This window comes from Culex pipiens, unplaced genomic scaffold (genome assembly GCF_016801865.2).
Source record: "Culex pipiens pallens isolate TS unplaced genomic scaffold, TS_CPP_V2 Cpp_Un0046, whole genome shotgun sequence".
In the NCBI taxonomy this organism is placed as follows: Eukaryota; Metazoa; Arthropoda; class Insecta; order Diptera; family Culicidae; genus Culex; species Culex pipiens.
Window position 1 is genome coordinate 28,094 of NW_026292863.1, and position 16,688 is coordinate 44,781.

General features: G+C 35.1%; 1 protein-coding gene across 1 annotated transcript in view; it reads right to left on the reverse strand.

Moving 5' to 3' along the window:
• LOC128093765 (pre-mRNA-splicing regulator WTAP-like) overlaps positions 1–16,688 on the reverse strand; it is a 26,425-nt gene extending 9,737 nt beyond the window's left edge. The window contains exons 1-2 of the mRNA XM_052711497.1: positions 16,552–16,688; positions 10,110–10,675 (exon numbers count right to left, since the gene is read on the reverse strand). Of these exons, the coding sequence (XP_052567457.1) occupies positions 10,110–10,353 (244 nt within the window). The 5' untranslated portion in view covers positions 10,354–10,675; positions 16,552–16,688. The remainder of the gene's footprint in view (positions 1–10,109; positions 10,676–16,551) is intronic.

Consider the following 16,688-nt stretch of genomic DNA (forward strand, 5'->3'; position numbering starts at 1 on the left):
ATGCATTTTCGGATTCTTCGGACAATCTTCTACTAGGAAAAGGTAAAATAAGTTTGTAAATAATAAATATTATTAAATATTATTTGTTTTTGAAACATAATTCAAAAAAAATCTCCTAATTTAAAGGCATTTTCATTTAAACAAAATGAATATAAAATGTAATAACTTTTGATTCGTTCTTTGAATTCAGTTAAACATGTAATATAAATCTATATTTTAATAAACAAAACTAGTTTTAACGAATTTCAGGCAAAGTTCTGAATATTTAACAATTTTACCTAAAATTTATATGTATTATATTAAAAAGCTTATAAACATAGTTAACTAAATATTGATATAAATGATTTTCTTAAAAATTATATCAGCAACCTAAGTGATGGTAAGTTCGAAGTAAAAATAATGTTTGAACACCTCAAATATGCTTTTAACAAGACAAACTATGACTATCAAAGGCACCCTGGTATTCAAACAAAGATTTTTTCAAATATTACATTGTTTTTAAAAGTGCAACATTTAGTTAAACTTCTTGTCAAGCAACTGTAAAGTTTAACATGACAGATGAGAAAGTTTCACAACAAGTTACAAGCTATAATCTCCCTTTAAAATTTCTTCATTGTTTAATCATATTTGAACTTAAACTCTGCGTAAAATTTAGAACCTTTTTTCATTGTAACTTGTTATGTATCTCTGTCATTCATTTAATTTTATGTTAAGGTGTTTTTATTGCGACTAATAACGGGTTGTCTTTTATGTTCTAATACTTGAACAACTAGGTCGTAAGAATACGTAAATTGTAAATAGGACAGAGGCCTGCTAAAGATGCGTGAGATTCCATTCAATATAATTAAAACACGTTTTCAAATTAAAATCCATTGTTTTATCATAATTATTTAATTGCTGAAATAAATATTTTCCAAATTATAATCGTGGATAGGCCCTTTGGTTTATCAAACCGAGTTTTTTGTAAGTGTGCGTGTTGCCGCCGCACGCCGCAATTCGAGTTGTCCAAATTTCAACCAATCAGAGTGTGGGTCCAAAATAGGTTCAGCGATGTCTCCAAAATACATTCAATAAGTCCAAAAAGCATCCAAAAAATGTTTTACTTGAAATGCTTATTACAATGAAATGGTTAAATTATTTTCAATTTACAATAGTACACTTTGTTAAGCATAAATTAAGGCACAAAACAATCCTGAAACGAGCCAAATTAGTTAGACCGTTCCTGAGAACCATGCGAAATGTGTTGACGCTTTGCATAGTAGGTCCAAAATAGGGCCATATACCCTAAGTAGTTTCACGACGGAATTGCAAAAAAAAATATTATGAAATTCTCTTGTATGTCTGTTGTAGCTTACGCACTGTTAACAGTAACTTAGTGTTAGAAGATATTTCAATTCGAAATTTACATTCAATTCAGTTGCACCACATTCGCCTTTCAAGTTGAAAAATAAAAACTAAATATGTTTGTGATATGTTTGCTGAAAGGTAGGTTAATTAATCACATTGTATCTGTATCATCGATATCACAGTTTGGGAAGTCACTTTTTGAAAAGCAGCGAATAAACAGTGTTTTGGGGGTTTGAAAATGCAGGGAATGTATGAGTAAAACAATGTGTGTTGATTCTGAGCGTAGATGCACATGAGGGGAGGAAGATAAGATGCAACAATCAATTTCGGAAAGGAACAGCTAGAGATCGATTCGGCGTAACAATTGCAACAATACACTCTCGGTATCGTTGTTATCAGCTTTTCTGGCAGATTGTCTTTGTCCATTTGTTTTCTTTTTTTTGTGTGATAATTTTGTTTTATGATTCTAATATAGTTGTAAATCATACCAAAGACAAATGCACCACCACATTCTCGGAGAGGTCCCCGGTCGCCCGAGACTCCGGAACCACCTCGAACCACGCAGAAGAAACCATGACTCTGAGGGAGAGTGATTTGAGGCAAAACTTCAAATCAACCACACCGACCATACACACACTTTAGCTTGAACTCGTGACGACGATGGTGACTCTGGATTCCGGGCACGGTTCTGTTCTCTTCCGAAAGATCTGCCCGGCGAGAAGATCGAAAGCGAATTTTCGTTTGACACAAACACACACGAACCCCCCCACACAGATTTTTCGTAGACACTGTTTGGAACTCTGATTCGCGCGATTTCTTGGACGTTGGCACACTGTTCGTTATTTTTTGCTGCGATTTTTCTCCCTTGCTTTTCACAAATCAGATTTAATTTTTTGCAATTTCGACGATTGCCTACATTTCTGAAATGAAAAAAAAACCCACACAATTTTTCGATTGATTGACATTTTCACACATTCACTACGATTTCTGAGATTTGGCTGCTCAAGCATCATCATCATCACACCATCTGGATTTTTTTTTACTATTGCACCAACAACAACCCCTTCCTCTCCCGCCTCGCTTTTCTGGCTCAATTTTTCAATTGCTTTGCCCGACTTGGACACCGATACACACAGTTCATTGGCCTTCGATTTCACTTTAATTTTCTTTATTGATTTTCTGCTACTTTTCCCCCCCTCTCAAACACATTCATAGCACTGAGTCCCCATTTGAACGGTTATTTTTTTCAATTTTCCTTCATGTTTGGCCGGAAACCGGAGTGCCGTTCAACCAACGACTATCGATGTAGACCGGTGACAACGACGGCGGTGGCAGCACCCAGCAACGATAGTTGAATCACCCGAAAGAACCGAAGAATTCGGTTCTCTGACGACGCGCACTTTTTAGAAGCCGTTCTTCCTTTCGGTGAAACTGGATTTATTATGGCTAAATGATTTCTTTTTTTTGCCATATCGCACCAGAGCCGCATACTTTTCATTTTATGGAAAATGAAACATTTTTTTCGAAAACCTATGAAAACCGACGACCCCACGAACGCGAATCACTACACTATTATTTTACTTATTTTTCAAATCACAATATAAATCGAAGCCAATGGTGCCAAACAAGACTGCTGCTGATGCTGGGACATGCTGATGCTGTTGCCGATGATGATCTTTGCATCGTTTCTTTACGCGAATCACTTTCTTGGATAAATGGAATGTGTGATTCTAGTCTCTACTTACTTTATTACAGATTTTTTGTTTCATATTGAGTGTAGGAATTGGAGGAAACGTGCCATCGTCATAATTGGTGGAGCTTTGCATTAGAATTACCAAAACATTTTATTTCTAATTTTAAAAGATCACAACAAACTTTAAATAATTCTGTAGGTGAAGTTGGGGCAAGAGTAACAAGCTAAGGACAAGAAATGCTAGTCAAAACCACACAAAAACTAAAAAAAAAATGGTTGGGTTTTTTGATAAACCTCTTAGTTGAAACCTTTTTTCTCCCGTTCTTATTTAACCGTCATCATTGAAAATTGCGTAGTACTACTTCAAAAGTTTCGCTAAAAAACGATTTTTTTTTCATATAATTAAAAACGTTTATTTAAAAAAATTGCCATGTTTTTTATAATTCGGTTTTAACTGCAAACCAAAACGGAATAGCAAATAACTGAGTTTTCAATATTATTCTTAATTTTATATTTTTATCATAGAATGCTTTAAACAGGATTACAGTTATAATATTTTCAAAGAATTTCAAAATGTACAGAAATTCACTTGGAACAAGTTTTTACGAACCAAGCTTCCTTATAATTTTTGTTAACTTTGTTTTTTTTTTATCAATGTTCAGTGGTCTAGAACGCAAAATTAAGTGGGAAATTGATTTTCCGAAAAATGGTGAAGTTTTGGAGCTTTGGTGTTTTCAGAAGAGTTGTTGCAAATGAAAAAGGGCAACTTCTGGTTTGGTTCAAAATTAGGGTGGTTCACGATTAAGGCGATTTTGAAAATCAAATTTTTCAGGAATATTTTTGGGATTTTTTTCGTCTTCTAAAAAGTTGTTGGGCTCTCCAATTCAAGCAACTTTGTGGAATTCGCAATTCGCAATTTTCAGTGTAAGAACGGGCCTTGACCGATCTTATGCACTAGGTTCCCGACGAACACGCACTGCCCTTACACCTACATCTCACCCTTGCTCTGAGTCAGTACGAGCAGCACGCTAGAACACGCTTTGAGTGTTCGTGCCAGGCATGCACACCTTCTTTTCCGGTTACGCATTTTAACTCGGCCGGGGGTGGTACATTACGTAGGGTTTGATGTAAGTATAAGCGCCTAACCATTTATAGTGTGCCTATCAACATTTATTTAAGCGAAAACTGTTTTATTTTTAGTTTGAATTCAGAAACTAATTGTTATTTACTGTATATTGTTTTCTCCTGAAATCTTCCCTATTGTTGAGTCGTGTTTATCTGTTGCTATTTCTTTTGTCGCGGTGTTTTGTTACAATATTTTGATCCTAAGCATTTTAGAAAAGTTTTTCAAAAGTACAATAGTAATATTTGTGCTAATCCTTTAATCATTCCATAAATTGAGTAAGGGCTCAAACCTCACTTTTTTGAAAAAAAGAGTGAAGATTGAAAACAATAGACAGTAAAAGAGAATTTATTTAATAAAAATCAAGAATCAATAGTAAGAGAAAGATGAGCGTATTTAAAAAAATAAAAATGAGAAGCTAGATGTATTAGATGTAAAATTAGACAATAGTTAATAAATAGAGATACAAAACAAGCTTAGATTATAGTAATGATAATTCATAGGACAGATAAAGAATTATTTAAATAAATAAATTCGCAATAAAATCAAAAAAGATAAGGCAAATGATAAATAAACTTGATATTACTAGTACATTAAGGCAAAGTATATTTTAAGGAAAAAAACAAAGTTTGTTACAGCAGTATCAATTGGTAAAAAAGAGTGGAAAAGCTTTGAGAGATAAGAGAATCATAAGTTAGTAAAATCAAAATCAAATGATGGATATTAAATAGAAGAATCAATGAAGAAGTGAGAATCAGTAGAGCACAATAAAAATAGGAGATAGGTGGTAGCTGAGAATGAAGAGAAGAGAAACCCCGTTGTGCGATGTTTCAGGTACATCCACAGCAGTTGACTCAACATACTACGAATCAAAACAATACCGTCTACAATCACAAATTACTTCCCTTTCCCACATTGTCGCGCCCCTTTCTTTTAGCCGTCTCGACTCTGACCCGCGGTGGTCAAAGGTTTTCGATCCGTTTCCACAGACCACCAGCTAGGTCATCATGAAAACCAAGCCAACGTGGAGGTAAGAAAATAGGACACTCGCAAGGAACCAGAGCTATACTGTACTGATCAAGATAATTCGGATGATCTAACAGAACTACGGATGTAGTTAGTTGCGCTCCTTCCAGGATGTTCCTTACGTGGACGTCAACCGAAGAGCACGCAACAAGGTCAGTGCCATTGCATGCTCTTAGGTATCAATCCTTGGCCTGCAATTCAAGCAACTTTGTGGAAGACACCAAAATTTTATCTCGCAATCTACGCTTTCTACGACCAAATTTAGAAAAAAAGCATCTGAGCAAACCTTCAGAAATCAGTTTTTTGAACATAGCAATATAGGGTTAATTTTAAAAGAAAAGTGTGATTCAGAGCGCTTTAAAAAACGAACATTTTTATTTTCTGACAAGTCAATTTGGACTTAAGAGTCAAAAGTTACAGCCATTTTAAGGTAAAAAAGACGCAAATTTAAACCTCAAATATCTCGAAAAGGCGCAGGCCAAATTTTAAGCGCCAGGTTGCATTCGAAAGAGGAGATCTAGCACTATATACTATATAAATTTTCCACTTAATTTTGCGAATTCTGAACCACTGTGCAATGTTGATTTATCGAGTTGTCAGTATTTAAATGTTTTTATTATTTTTGTTTCAAGGAAATTTTGTAAAATGAGACTTTATGTTTGACCACTTATTTTAGGTAAAATGATTGAAGAGACAACAGATTTACACATAGTAATTTCTGAAACATTTTTTTATTGCAATTTAATTTTTTTTTCATATTTTATATACGTACAAAAGTTTAACGAAAAACGTTTGGATTTAATTTTATATTTAATTTTTTTAACTAAATGTAAACCAAGCTTAATAAAAAAAATATTTAAACATGGTACTAAACAATAACTTCTTGAACATTGTTTTTTTTTTGCAATTTCAATATTTTTTTAATATTTTCTATAAGTTCAAAAGTTTAACGAAAAAAAATACCATAAACTATGAAAAATATTTGCAACGGCCCTAATAAATATAGTTTAACACAAAAAAAAGTTAAGATGATTTTTTTTTTCAAATATTTTAGCAATGTTAAAACCGCTGAGCTGTTTTTGAGCTGTTTTATCCTTAGCTTTGTTGTAGTTAGATAATGACTTTTGTTTTATAAACTTAACAAGGTGACTACTCAAATCCCATTATTCAGAACCTTAAATAAAAGGCATTTCTTGCCTAAAAAATGATTTAACACCAAAAAAGTCAACACCAACTAAATATCAAACAAAATTTCACAATAGGTTCAAAAATCATATTATTGGTTTTAGTAAAAATAGAAACTTAACAATCAATTTCTAAAAATTACTTTAAAATGGGAGCACTTAATGTATTGATTCAGAAGAAAAACATGAATAATCAGTTTTTTTTAAAATAACTGAATGCTTAACAATTTCAGGGTGGCCACTCAAGTCGGGAAATCGGGAAAGTCGAGAATTCACCAAAATCCGCAAAAAAACGGGAAAAAGACGGGAATTTGTGCACAAAATCATGATTTATTGTCAAAAAGTCGGGAATCCCAAGCATACTTTTTAAAAAATATTTTCTAACTCTTGAATAATTTCGTACTATTTTGTACAGTTTTCAAATTTAATTCACTCAATTCTTGAGTTTTTTTTATCAGGTCCTATAAACATATGAAAGACTATCCTTTATCCTTTTTTTAAAAAAAAACTCTGGAATTCTTCTTTAGTAACTTAGGGCGAAAGGGCATATCACCGGGATCCAATAGCTTCCATTAGTTTGACATTGACTTAGTTTTTTTTTCGATGGTTAATAATGACGTTTTTATAAACTTTTTTGTTTGAAATCATTCTTTAGATAAGAAATACCTATTATTATTGACAAACTTTGAAGGTCTGTACCGAGCTCCAGGGTGCTCCAAATTCCAATGTTATATATACCAAAAGATGCGCAAGGTTCTGACCTACACGCCAATGATGTTGAAAATAAACTCTTCAGTGGCCAAAATGCCTCAAAAAGTGACATTTTTTAAAAAATCTTTTTTTACGGGTTAAATCCCATTTAAAAATGCAATGCAAAGCGCCAGCTCCTGTTACGTCCAATCAAGCTCATATCTGGAGTTTTTTTTGAAAAGGTCCTAAAAACAAAATTTTCAATTTTTGCTTTTTGGGTGTTTTTGAATACCCCTGACTCAAGGCGGTTCTAAAAACACCCAAAAAGCAAAAATTTTAAATTTTGTTTATAGGACCTTTTCAAAAAAAAACTCCAGATATTTTGGATTTGGGCTTAGTATGCCCACCGGAATAAACCCTTGAATGCTCGCCAAAAAGTTATTTTTGTTACATCATAATGGGTAATCAAAAAAACGTTCCAAACGAAACCAACAAGTTAAAGATCTGAAAATGCTTTCAAAAACAACGAATCCTTAGTGATGCTTTACTAGGGTGTAATATCAAAATCGATTTTTTGCAATTCCGTCGTGAAACTACTTACTTTTCCTGTCATTCTTGAACGACGAAATAGCCTACTTTTCTGTACCAGAAATAACACAATCAAATAGCAACACTTTTCAAAATAAATGCTGAAAAGTTCTACTTTTCAGCACTGAAATGGGTGCTGAAAAGTTGAACTTTTCAGCACTTGTTTCGAAAAGTAACACTTTTCAACATTTTTTTGATTTAAACGATTTATTGACAAAATACATGAAAATTTGACTTAACATTTCACTCAATGGGTGTTTTTCGGAATTGCAAAAAATGTTGTATGGAACTCGTTGCAAAACTTGATTTTTTCAGCATTCTTCGTATTTATCCAACTCGGTGAACCTCGTTGGATAAATGTACGACTCGTGCTGAAAAAATCTTCTTTTTGCAACTTGTTGCATAAACTACTATTTCAGCACATCATTTTTTCAGTTCCTTTCAAACTCCCCAAAGTTTGGGAACGATTGGTTTAGTCCTCACTTTGCGCGAAGCGATTCAATTTTCTATGGGAATTTGTAACGGAGAAACCTTTTTTTTATTTTAATATTTATAAAATTCACGTTTCACGCTGTACTAAAACCGGATTCATTTTTGGATGTTCTGGAAGATGCTCTACAACTTTTCTGAAGATAGTAATGTGCTAGCTTGCTCCTAAAAACTCAAAACTGGTCTAAAACGTTAGACGTTAGACCAGTTTTGAACTGGCAAAAATATACATACTGTAATATACTAGCTTAGCTAAGATTTAAGTAGTCCATGACTTAGCAAGCTATGACTAAGCTATTGAGGTCCCAACATTGTAACTTTAGGATCATTCTCAATAAAGCCTTCAACCTGAACAGACGTCTTTAAAAGTTCAGAAGTGGGATAGAAGTCATGTTCCTGCGAAGCTATAAGCCATCCCAAGAAGAACAGTCAGAGGATATCGGAGAAGAATTTCCTCCTCTGACTAATCAAGATTGCGGAGATCAAGCTGAAGTTGGTTCTGGCCGGTCAAGAAGTTGTGAAGAAGTTTTTGTTGGACAAGCTACTGGTTCGTCTCGAAGTCGGACCGAGGAAGTTTTGTCAAGAAGCAAAGAAACGGTTACGTCTGGCCAAGGTGCAAGCGCGCAAGGTCAAGGCATGTCTGGAAGTCAAGTTACGCTTTCTTCTGGTCAAGCTGGTCAAGACGCGAGAAACTGTACAGTGAAGCTGGATGAAATTTCAAGCATTCTCCCGTGTTTCTCCGGGAACCCTGGGGAAAATGTGGACCACTTCATCAACAGCATCAAGTACGCTAAACGGATATTTGCAGTTAACGAAGAGGTCATGAAGTTGGTGATTTTGAAGCAGCTTAAAGACAGTGCGCAAAAGTGGTTCATGACGCAAGAGTTGCTGTTAAAGCCATTTGAAGAAGTTTTGAAAATTTTGAAAATCACTTTTACATCGGTCGAAAGCAAGTTCGTGGTGAGGAAGAAAATGGAAAATCGAAGATGGATGCCCAATGAAAAATTTCTGGCCTACGCCAATGACAAATGCCTGCTTGCTGCATCGCTCAACCTTGAAGAAATCGAGCTCGTTGAGTATATTATTGAAGGAATTCAAGATGAAACACTTCAAAATCAAGCAAGGATCAACCGTTTTCAAACTGTTGCTGGATTGGTGAGAGCGTTTGGTTTGGTGCAGTTGAAGCCGGTGTTCAAGCCCAAGATTTGCTACAACTGTAATCAACCAGGACACGTTGCAGTCAATTGTGGATTTTTCGCTGGTAATCAAAGGGGACAACAATGTCAATTTACGAAATAGGTGAAAACTTCTCAAAAGTTAAATTATTTTCAAAATAAATTTCAAAACAAATCCTTAGTAAACTATCCTGCCATCGTCACCAACTCTTTCTCCACCAATTCCGTCCGATTGCACGTGATTCCTCACCCGCGCGTATAATGTAATTACGTAACAAATTCCCGCGCACACAAATATATCGTCCAGAGTGCTCGCGCCCGCGTAAACCGCCAAAACTAGAGTTCAAAACTGTGTCCACGCATAATTCACACTCTCGCACCGCTGCCTGTTCGAGTGTTAATTCGTGTTGTTGAGTCGTTTATCTTTCGCACTATCTCTGAACTAGATTTAGGAAGCCGTCGAGCCAACGATGATGAATATTCATGGCTTTCGTTACACCACCGGACAGTTCTCAATACCTTTCTACGGGGAGTTCATCGACCTAAATCATAAATAAGTACCAACTAAGGCAGAGAATTCTTCAACAGTCGTAAAATCAATGATTTGTTCTGCTCGCTTTTTTTTTCTTGCTTACAACTTGGGAGAACAGAGAGAAGAAAACCCCCCCAAAAAGGCAGCAGCGTTCTTGCGAGTCCGTTTTACGTGCGAGGCTCGACGAACACGGCGCAGTACAGAGTACAAACACGGTATTGAGTCAGTTTTGTGAGAGATGTGTGTGAAGTTGTGGGGGTACCTTCCAGCATGCGGCAGTGAAATTCCAGCGATTCGGCGGTACGCCCGACGACGACAACGCCGGGAGCGGAACCGACACCCGCCGGCACCGGCACACTTCCGGCAACCGCGGCGATGACCACCGACGCGGGGGCGACTGCAGCGACGGCGACGGCACTGTTTAACGGTGGCGACGACGCGGACAACACATTGCTGCCGTGATCGGTGTCCATGAGGCTCGAGCTGTCCTCCGCGCTCTGCTGCATCGCCTGGGACGAATCTCGGGGAGTTTTGTTTTCGGTTTGTTTTTCTTTTTTCTTCTTTCTTTTTCCACCAAAACACACACACAAACGTATACGCACGCACACACACGCACACGTTCTGTATGTGTGACGATTTGGGTGATTTCTGCCAGCCGCAAGCACTCACGAAAAATAACAAAACTACTTTCACTAAATTCTTCCTGTATTTTTGTTTTTATTCTTCTCGGTGAAAGGCGACTCAAACTTCAAGAATTGTTGGCGGGAGGGGGCTTCACTTGCGGTTGATTGAACTCTGTCCTTACACCGACTTGTCCGTTTTTTTTAGCTGAAAGGAGTAAAACAAGAAGAAGAGTTATTATTTGGCTGAATTTTAAACCAACTCCGTTTATTTGGCATTTTTCTACATTTTCAAAAAACACATAAACTTTGAAAAATATTTGCTACGGCCTTAATAATACAGAAAGTGTCTGACAAAAAAAAACTCGTTTATGTTTAATTTGGATTTGCTTATTTAAGTGCGACTGAATTTTTTTTTTTTTTTTTTTTGGGAGGGTGGTCCAGCCGCACATCGTTGATGTTGAAACCTCTAAACTGGGCCCTCGTCCTGTCACGTCTGTCAGTAGTCTTGTCCTACATTACAACTAGAATCAGATCTGCCAATGAATTAGTACACTTCGACCAAATAAACACTGACGCTGTATGGATCTGACTCTAGAATAAATGTACAGTTGTGTGTTATTCATAAGTCCAACTTATTCAATTATTCATTTAAGTCCAAATATTCATTTGCTAACTACTTTGGATTGAAAATCTAAATTTTAATTTAAAATCCTCTAAACTTAATGTTCAAAACTAAACGTTCCTTTAACTGTTGTAATACTACTTCTATCAAAAAAACAATAAAAATTGTGAACTGATATACAAAAAGGATAGAAATCGCGATTTGAAAAAGAAATGACCATTTACGTCAAAAGATCCGTAGTTCCTCGATTCGCAACAATGGTCGATAAAACCATAATCCGAAAACCGTTAGTTCAACAGATCAACGAATTTTGTCCGATATCATTACATTATTGATTGATCGAGACTCTATGAACAATTTGACATAAACGAATGCCTAGTATTCTACATCAATCAAAGTTTAATGACAGCATTACTCTAACTTAACAATTGCAACTAAATTTATCATCAAATAGATTTGGAAAGCATACAGATTTATTTTAAATGCTAATGCTAAGCAACAAATCAATATTGTACTATCCTAAAGTCCCACCTAAATCCCACATTGTGATAGTGAAAAAGTCACAGAAGCAGCGGTGTCTTGTGCAATTGTGATATTTTCACTATCGGAGAACTACCTAGTTCACGAAGACAGCTTATCGGTCAACGCTTAAGCCCTGGAGCTGCGACAAAGCGAGTTCTCGTAGCATGAAGTGGTGTCCATAGTGCTTATAAAAAAGAATGTATACCCAAATTTTAACTAATGCACTAGGATCAAATCATGCCCCTTGACTTTACAAGGCCCAGGGTATTTAAGTGCGACTGAAAATTAATAAGTTAAATGTTTTAATCGACATAATAAACTGAAAATCCAGAAATAAAGCTTACATCGCTGACATTATTATTTACCTACAACGATGAAGCTTATGTTTCTGAGTACAATCAATTATATTTTATTTGCACCTAAATGAAAAAAGGATCATCAATGGTTGTACATAACAATCATAGGGCTTTAGGATCCTATTGCCTTAAAGACGTATCAAGGAGGTATTAGACTATGGCAAACAAACTCTACACAGGTTTCAAATGTAAATTTGATTAGTTTTTAATTGAATAACGTGATATTTACTTTTTAAACTCTTGAACTCTAATATGTTGCTAAAAATGTTTGATAAAAATATAAATCTCGACTTTTTTTAATTAGGTCCTATAAACATATGAAAGACAATAGCTTATAGGACCTTTAAAAAAACCCTGGAAATATTCATTAACAAAAATAGTACCAACGATTGCATACACGTTTTAAATTTAAATTGGCACTTTTATACTATATGAACAACTGTCTACGAAATCGGCCGATTTCGACCATTTTTATTTTTTGTATTTTTTTTATTTGGCTCAAACTTTGTGACCAAATAAGCTATTTTGTGTCATTGGTTCACCCATACAAGTCCCCATACAATTTTGGCCGGTGTCCATACAAAAATGGTATGTAAATATTCAAACAGCTGTAACTTTTAAGTGAATTTTCTGACCAATTTGGTGTCTTCGCCAAAGTTGTAGGTATTGTTGAGGACAATTAAGAAAAAAATAGGTACACGGAAATTTTTTTTGCAGATTTTTTTTCACTTAAACTCAATTTCCCAAAATACGTATTTTTTGATTTTCGAGATTTTTTTATATGTTTTAGGAGACAAAAATCCGCAACTTTTTGAGCCATAGAGAAACATGGTCAAAAAATCTGCCGCCAAGTTATTATTGTTTTGAAAAAATAGTGATTTTTGGAAAAAATCGAAATTTCATGCAAAAACAAATTTGGAGTTATTTTTTAATGCAAAATTGAATTTGCAATCGAAAACTACTCTACATTTTTTTTTGATAAAGGGCTCCGTTTTCAAGATATAGCCACCAAAAGTTTGATTTTAGCAAAATATTTGCAGTTTTTCGATTTAAAAAAAATAGTAACCATGAGCGACCATTTCTAAAAATATTTTTTGAAAAGTTCAGAAAATTTGCTATAAAATTGTCTAAGAGACATTGAAGATTGGACCTCGGGTTGCTGAGATAGAGCCGCTTTAAGAAAAAGAAACACGAAAATTGAAGTTTTCTAAGTCTAACCCAAACAACCCACCATTTTTTAATATCGATATCTCAGCAACTAATGGTCCGATTTTAAATGTTAAAACATGAAACATTCGTGAAATTTTCCGATCCTTTCGAAAAAAATATTTTGAAAATATTTAAATTAAGACTTACATTTTAAAAGGGCCAAACATTGAATATTACGCTTAAATCACTCCGGAATTTTATTTTCGTTTCGTTTTCGTTTTACGGAGCAAGGTGGGGGACGCGGCCTCAAGTCAGTCCAAGTCCGGTTTCTTGTGGAAAAAAGGGTAGTGGCCGAACTAGTATTGCATACAAAATGAACACCACCGGAAGATATAGGGGATCGGGAGGGGGAAGGTGAAAGAAAATAAGTGTAGGTGTGAGTAGTAAGAACTTGGATGACTTGAGCAGTTACGTTTATCTAACTTTAAAACTGAATAAAGGAAATATGAAATTATGATTCAATCAAAAACTAATTTGAAATTTATACAAATGGAACCTATAATGTATTTCAAATTCAAAGGAAATCAAATATATCTACTGGAAAATAAAAGATGAAAACTAATTTGTCACGGGAACATAAATCTTGAGGCCTTTATTCTGGCCCCCGTTCTGTCGCGTCCGTCAGTAGTCTTGTCTGTCGTACATTACAACTAGAAGCAGATCTGCCAATGAAATAGTACACTTTAACTAATTAAACCAATTTAACTAATAATTTATGCCCAATTATTCATTTCAGAAAAGCTAAGCAACTTGAATCAACAACCTCAACTAAACTGTCTGAAAGTAACTTGAATCTCAAATCCTCGAAATTTTAATTACAAATCCAAACATTCCTTTACCTAGTTTTTAAACCTGTTTTGCTGCTTCCAAAAACAATAAACATTATTGAAACGTTCATATTTTACAAGCTAAACACTCGTTGTTAAGACGACTAATTCATGCCTTACATTTCATTAGGGCACACAAGCTTTGCAAACAAGAGTGTATCCCTATCATACTTTATGTAAACTGTCATTTGAGTGAAAGAGATACACTCCTGTTCACAAAACCCATGTGTCCCTTTGAAATGTTAGGCTCCATTTGATCGTCAAAACTCCAGTAGATCCTCGATTCGCAACAATGGTCGATACAACCATAATCCTAAAACCGTTAGTTCAACAGATTAACGAATTTTGTCCGATATCATTTCATTATTGATTGATCGAGACTCTATGGATTTTTTGACAATTCTGAATGGTTATTATTAGACCACATAAATTGAAATCAGAGATTCTGATAGCATTACTTAACTCGCTTACACATAGATAGAGTCTGGAACTATTAAACAACCTAAAGTTACAAAAAAAATTAACTATTCTGAGTGCCTTGCAAAAAAACTCAATTATCAAAATACCAAATCCTAACCTAACACCCACTTTTAAAAAAGAGAAAAATCTCAATGCATAGAAGAGGCCTCTTTTACTGTTGTGCGTAAGCGTTGCTTTGCTTTATGAATTTCTACCTAAGCTAACGATGTATCAAAAAGATTTAAACCTGTTCCTACCAGATTTTACAAACAAAAATATTGAGATGCAAATAAAAAAAATCAATATCTTGCAATTTTACATAGTATAAAAGTTGTGATTTCTATCAACACAAGTATATAAATATAAAATAAATGTGTGATATATATCAACATCGGAAACCATCTTGGCAAATAGCCCTGAAACGACGGCAACGTGTGGCTCCTCTCCAGGGAAATCACTCCGGAATTTTATTTTAGACATTTATCGTTTTCTTGTTTTTTACACTAGCATGTCAATGTAAAAATGTGAAAAGCATTAATGGATAGTTTTTGCTGCGTATTAAAAAAAAGCTTCACATATGATAGTTATTTTCAGAGACAAAAAAATATTTTTGTTTTATAAAATACTGTCAAATGTTTAGTAAAAATAGAGTTGCAATCAACTGAATGCAACTGAATTGCCTCCTGATTTTTCGGTCAGACGTCTTTTTTTTTTTAAAAGAATTTGTATTTCATTTATTGAAATTGTGTATTTTAATTTCTTAAAACTTTAAATCTCTAAATTGATAGCTTAAGAATATTAGAAATTTTTGAGTTGTTGAATTTGTGAATAAAATCAAAAAATCATTACAAATTTAGAAAGTATTAATGCTTTGAATTTATGTTCTCCGCGAATTTGCGTGTTTACATATTTTCATGTTTTTTTAATTTAATCTCTAAAAATCTTAAACTTGCTTGCATTTTCGTAAAACTTGAACAATTCCAATTGTCTTAAGTGCATTTGAAAGGTCTTTTGAAGCACTTTAAATTGTGCCATAATTTTCTAGGGTTGGTTTGACTTTTTCTCATAACTTTTGCAAATTACTGTTAAAAATTGAAACACATAGTTATGAGACCATTAAAAAAAACTCTAGATTTCAATAATTATCTGTTTAACTTTAAATAGACACAAAATAGTTTAACTATCGAAACAATTCAATGTCTTAAAATGTTGTCAAAATGGAGAGAAATTGAGAGCTAAATGAGCGTTTCCCTAACACTGCCGGGAAGGTCAAGTACCTAGAATACGTAAAATTGGCCAACTAAAAGGAGCTCCCCTAACACGGATGTGAAATTCAAGTAGCTTGAATGCATAATATGTTGAAGGAAGTCTAGCGTTTACCAAACTTATCATGTAATTTTTTAGTCATATTTTTAGTTATTTTTGTTTTGAAAGATTTCTATAGAATTCAAATAGTTATGTTTTTATTTGGTTTCTCGATGCTCAACACTCTTTTCAAATTCAAAACCTTCTCTTTTCATTACTCTCAGGTGCAAAACCTCCCCGAAAAAGCCGGTTTTTGGCAAATCTTACTGAACACACACACACCCCACCACACGCAATCACCACACTACTTCGTTCACTTCACTTCGCAGCAGGCTGGTTCATATTTTTTATGCTTTTTCTTCTCGCGGTCACCACCTCCCCCCGGGGGCAGCGTCTCCTCCCTCTCTTTCACCTCTCGTGCCCTAGTTTTATGCATGTCGAGAGCAAAAATGGTGACGCCTTAAGAAATTTCCACTCGCCGCAGCCTCAACTTTGCGGAAAAACCTCGACGATTTTCCACTAAATAAGCACAACTTTTAATTTTTCCACCCCAAGCTGGAGCATTCCGCCACGGCCAGCGGACGACGACCATTTTTATTTTGGCCTCCTCCGCCCGAAATTTATAACCTGGCTTCTGTCTGTGACGTGAAACTTCCTCTTGCAGCAGCAGCAGCAGCAGCAGAAAAATGTCCATTTTGGAGCACCCACTTTTGAATCCGAAATTTCGCCACTTTAGACCACCTCCCCCCGTCCAAAAACACCACCCCCGCACTCGGCTCACCTTGCGCAACACTTTGACGACGGGTTCGCCCGGTTCCGATCCGGATTTAGTCCTAAATTTTGCACAAAATACACCGTTGGCCCAGCAACGAAGCCACTTTTACCATTTTCAGTTCGCGATTGCGAGAGAGGGCGAGA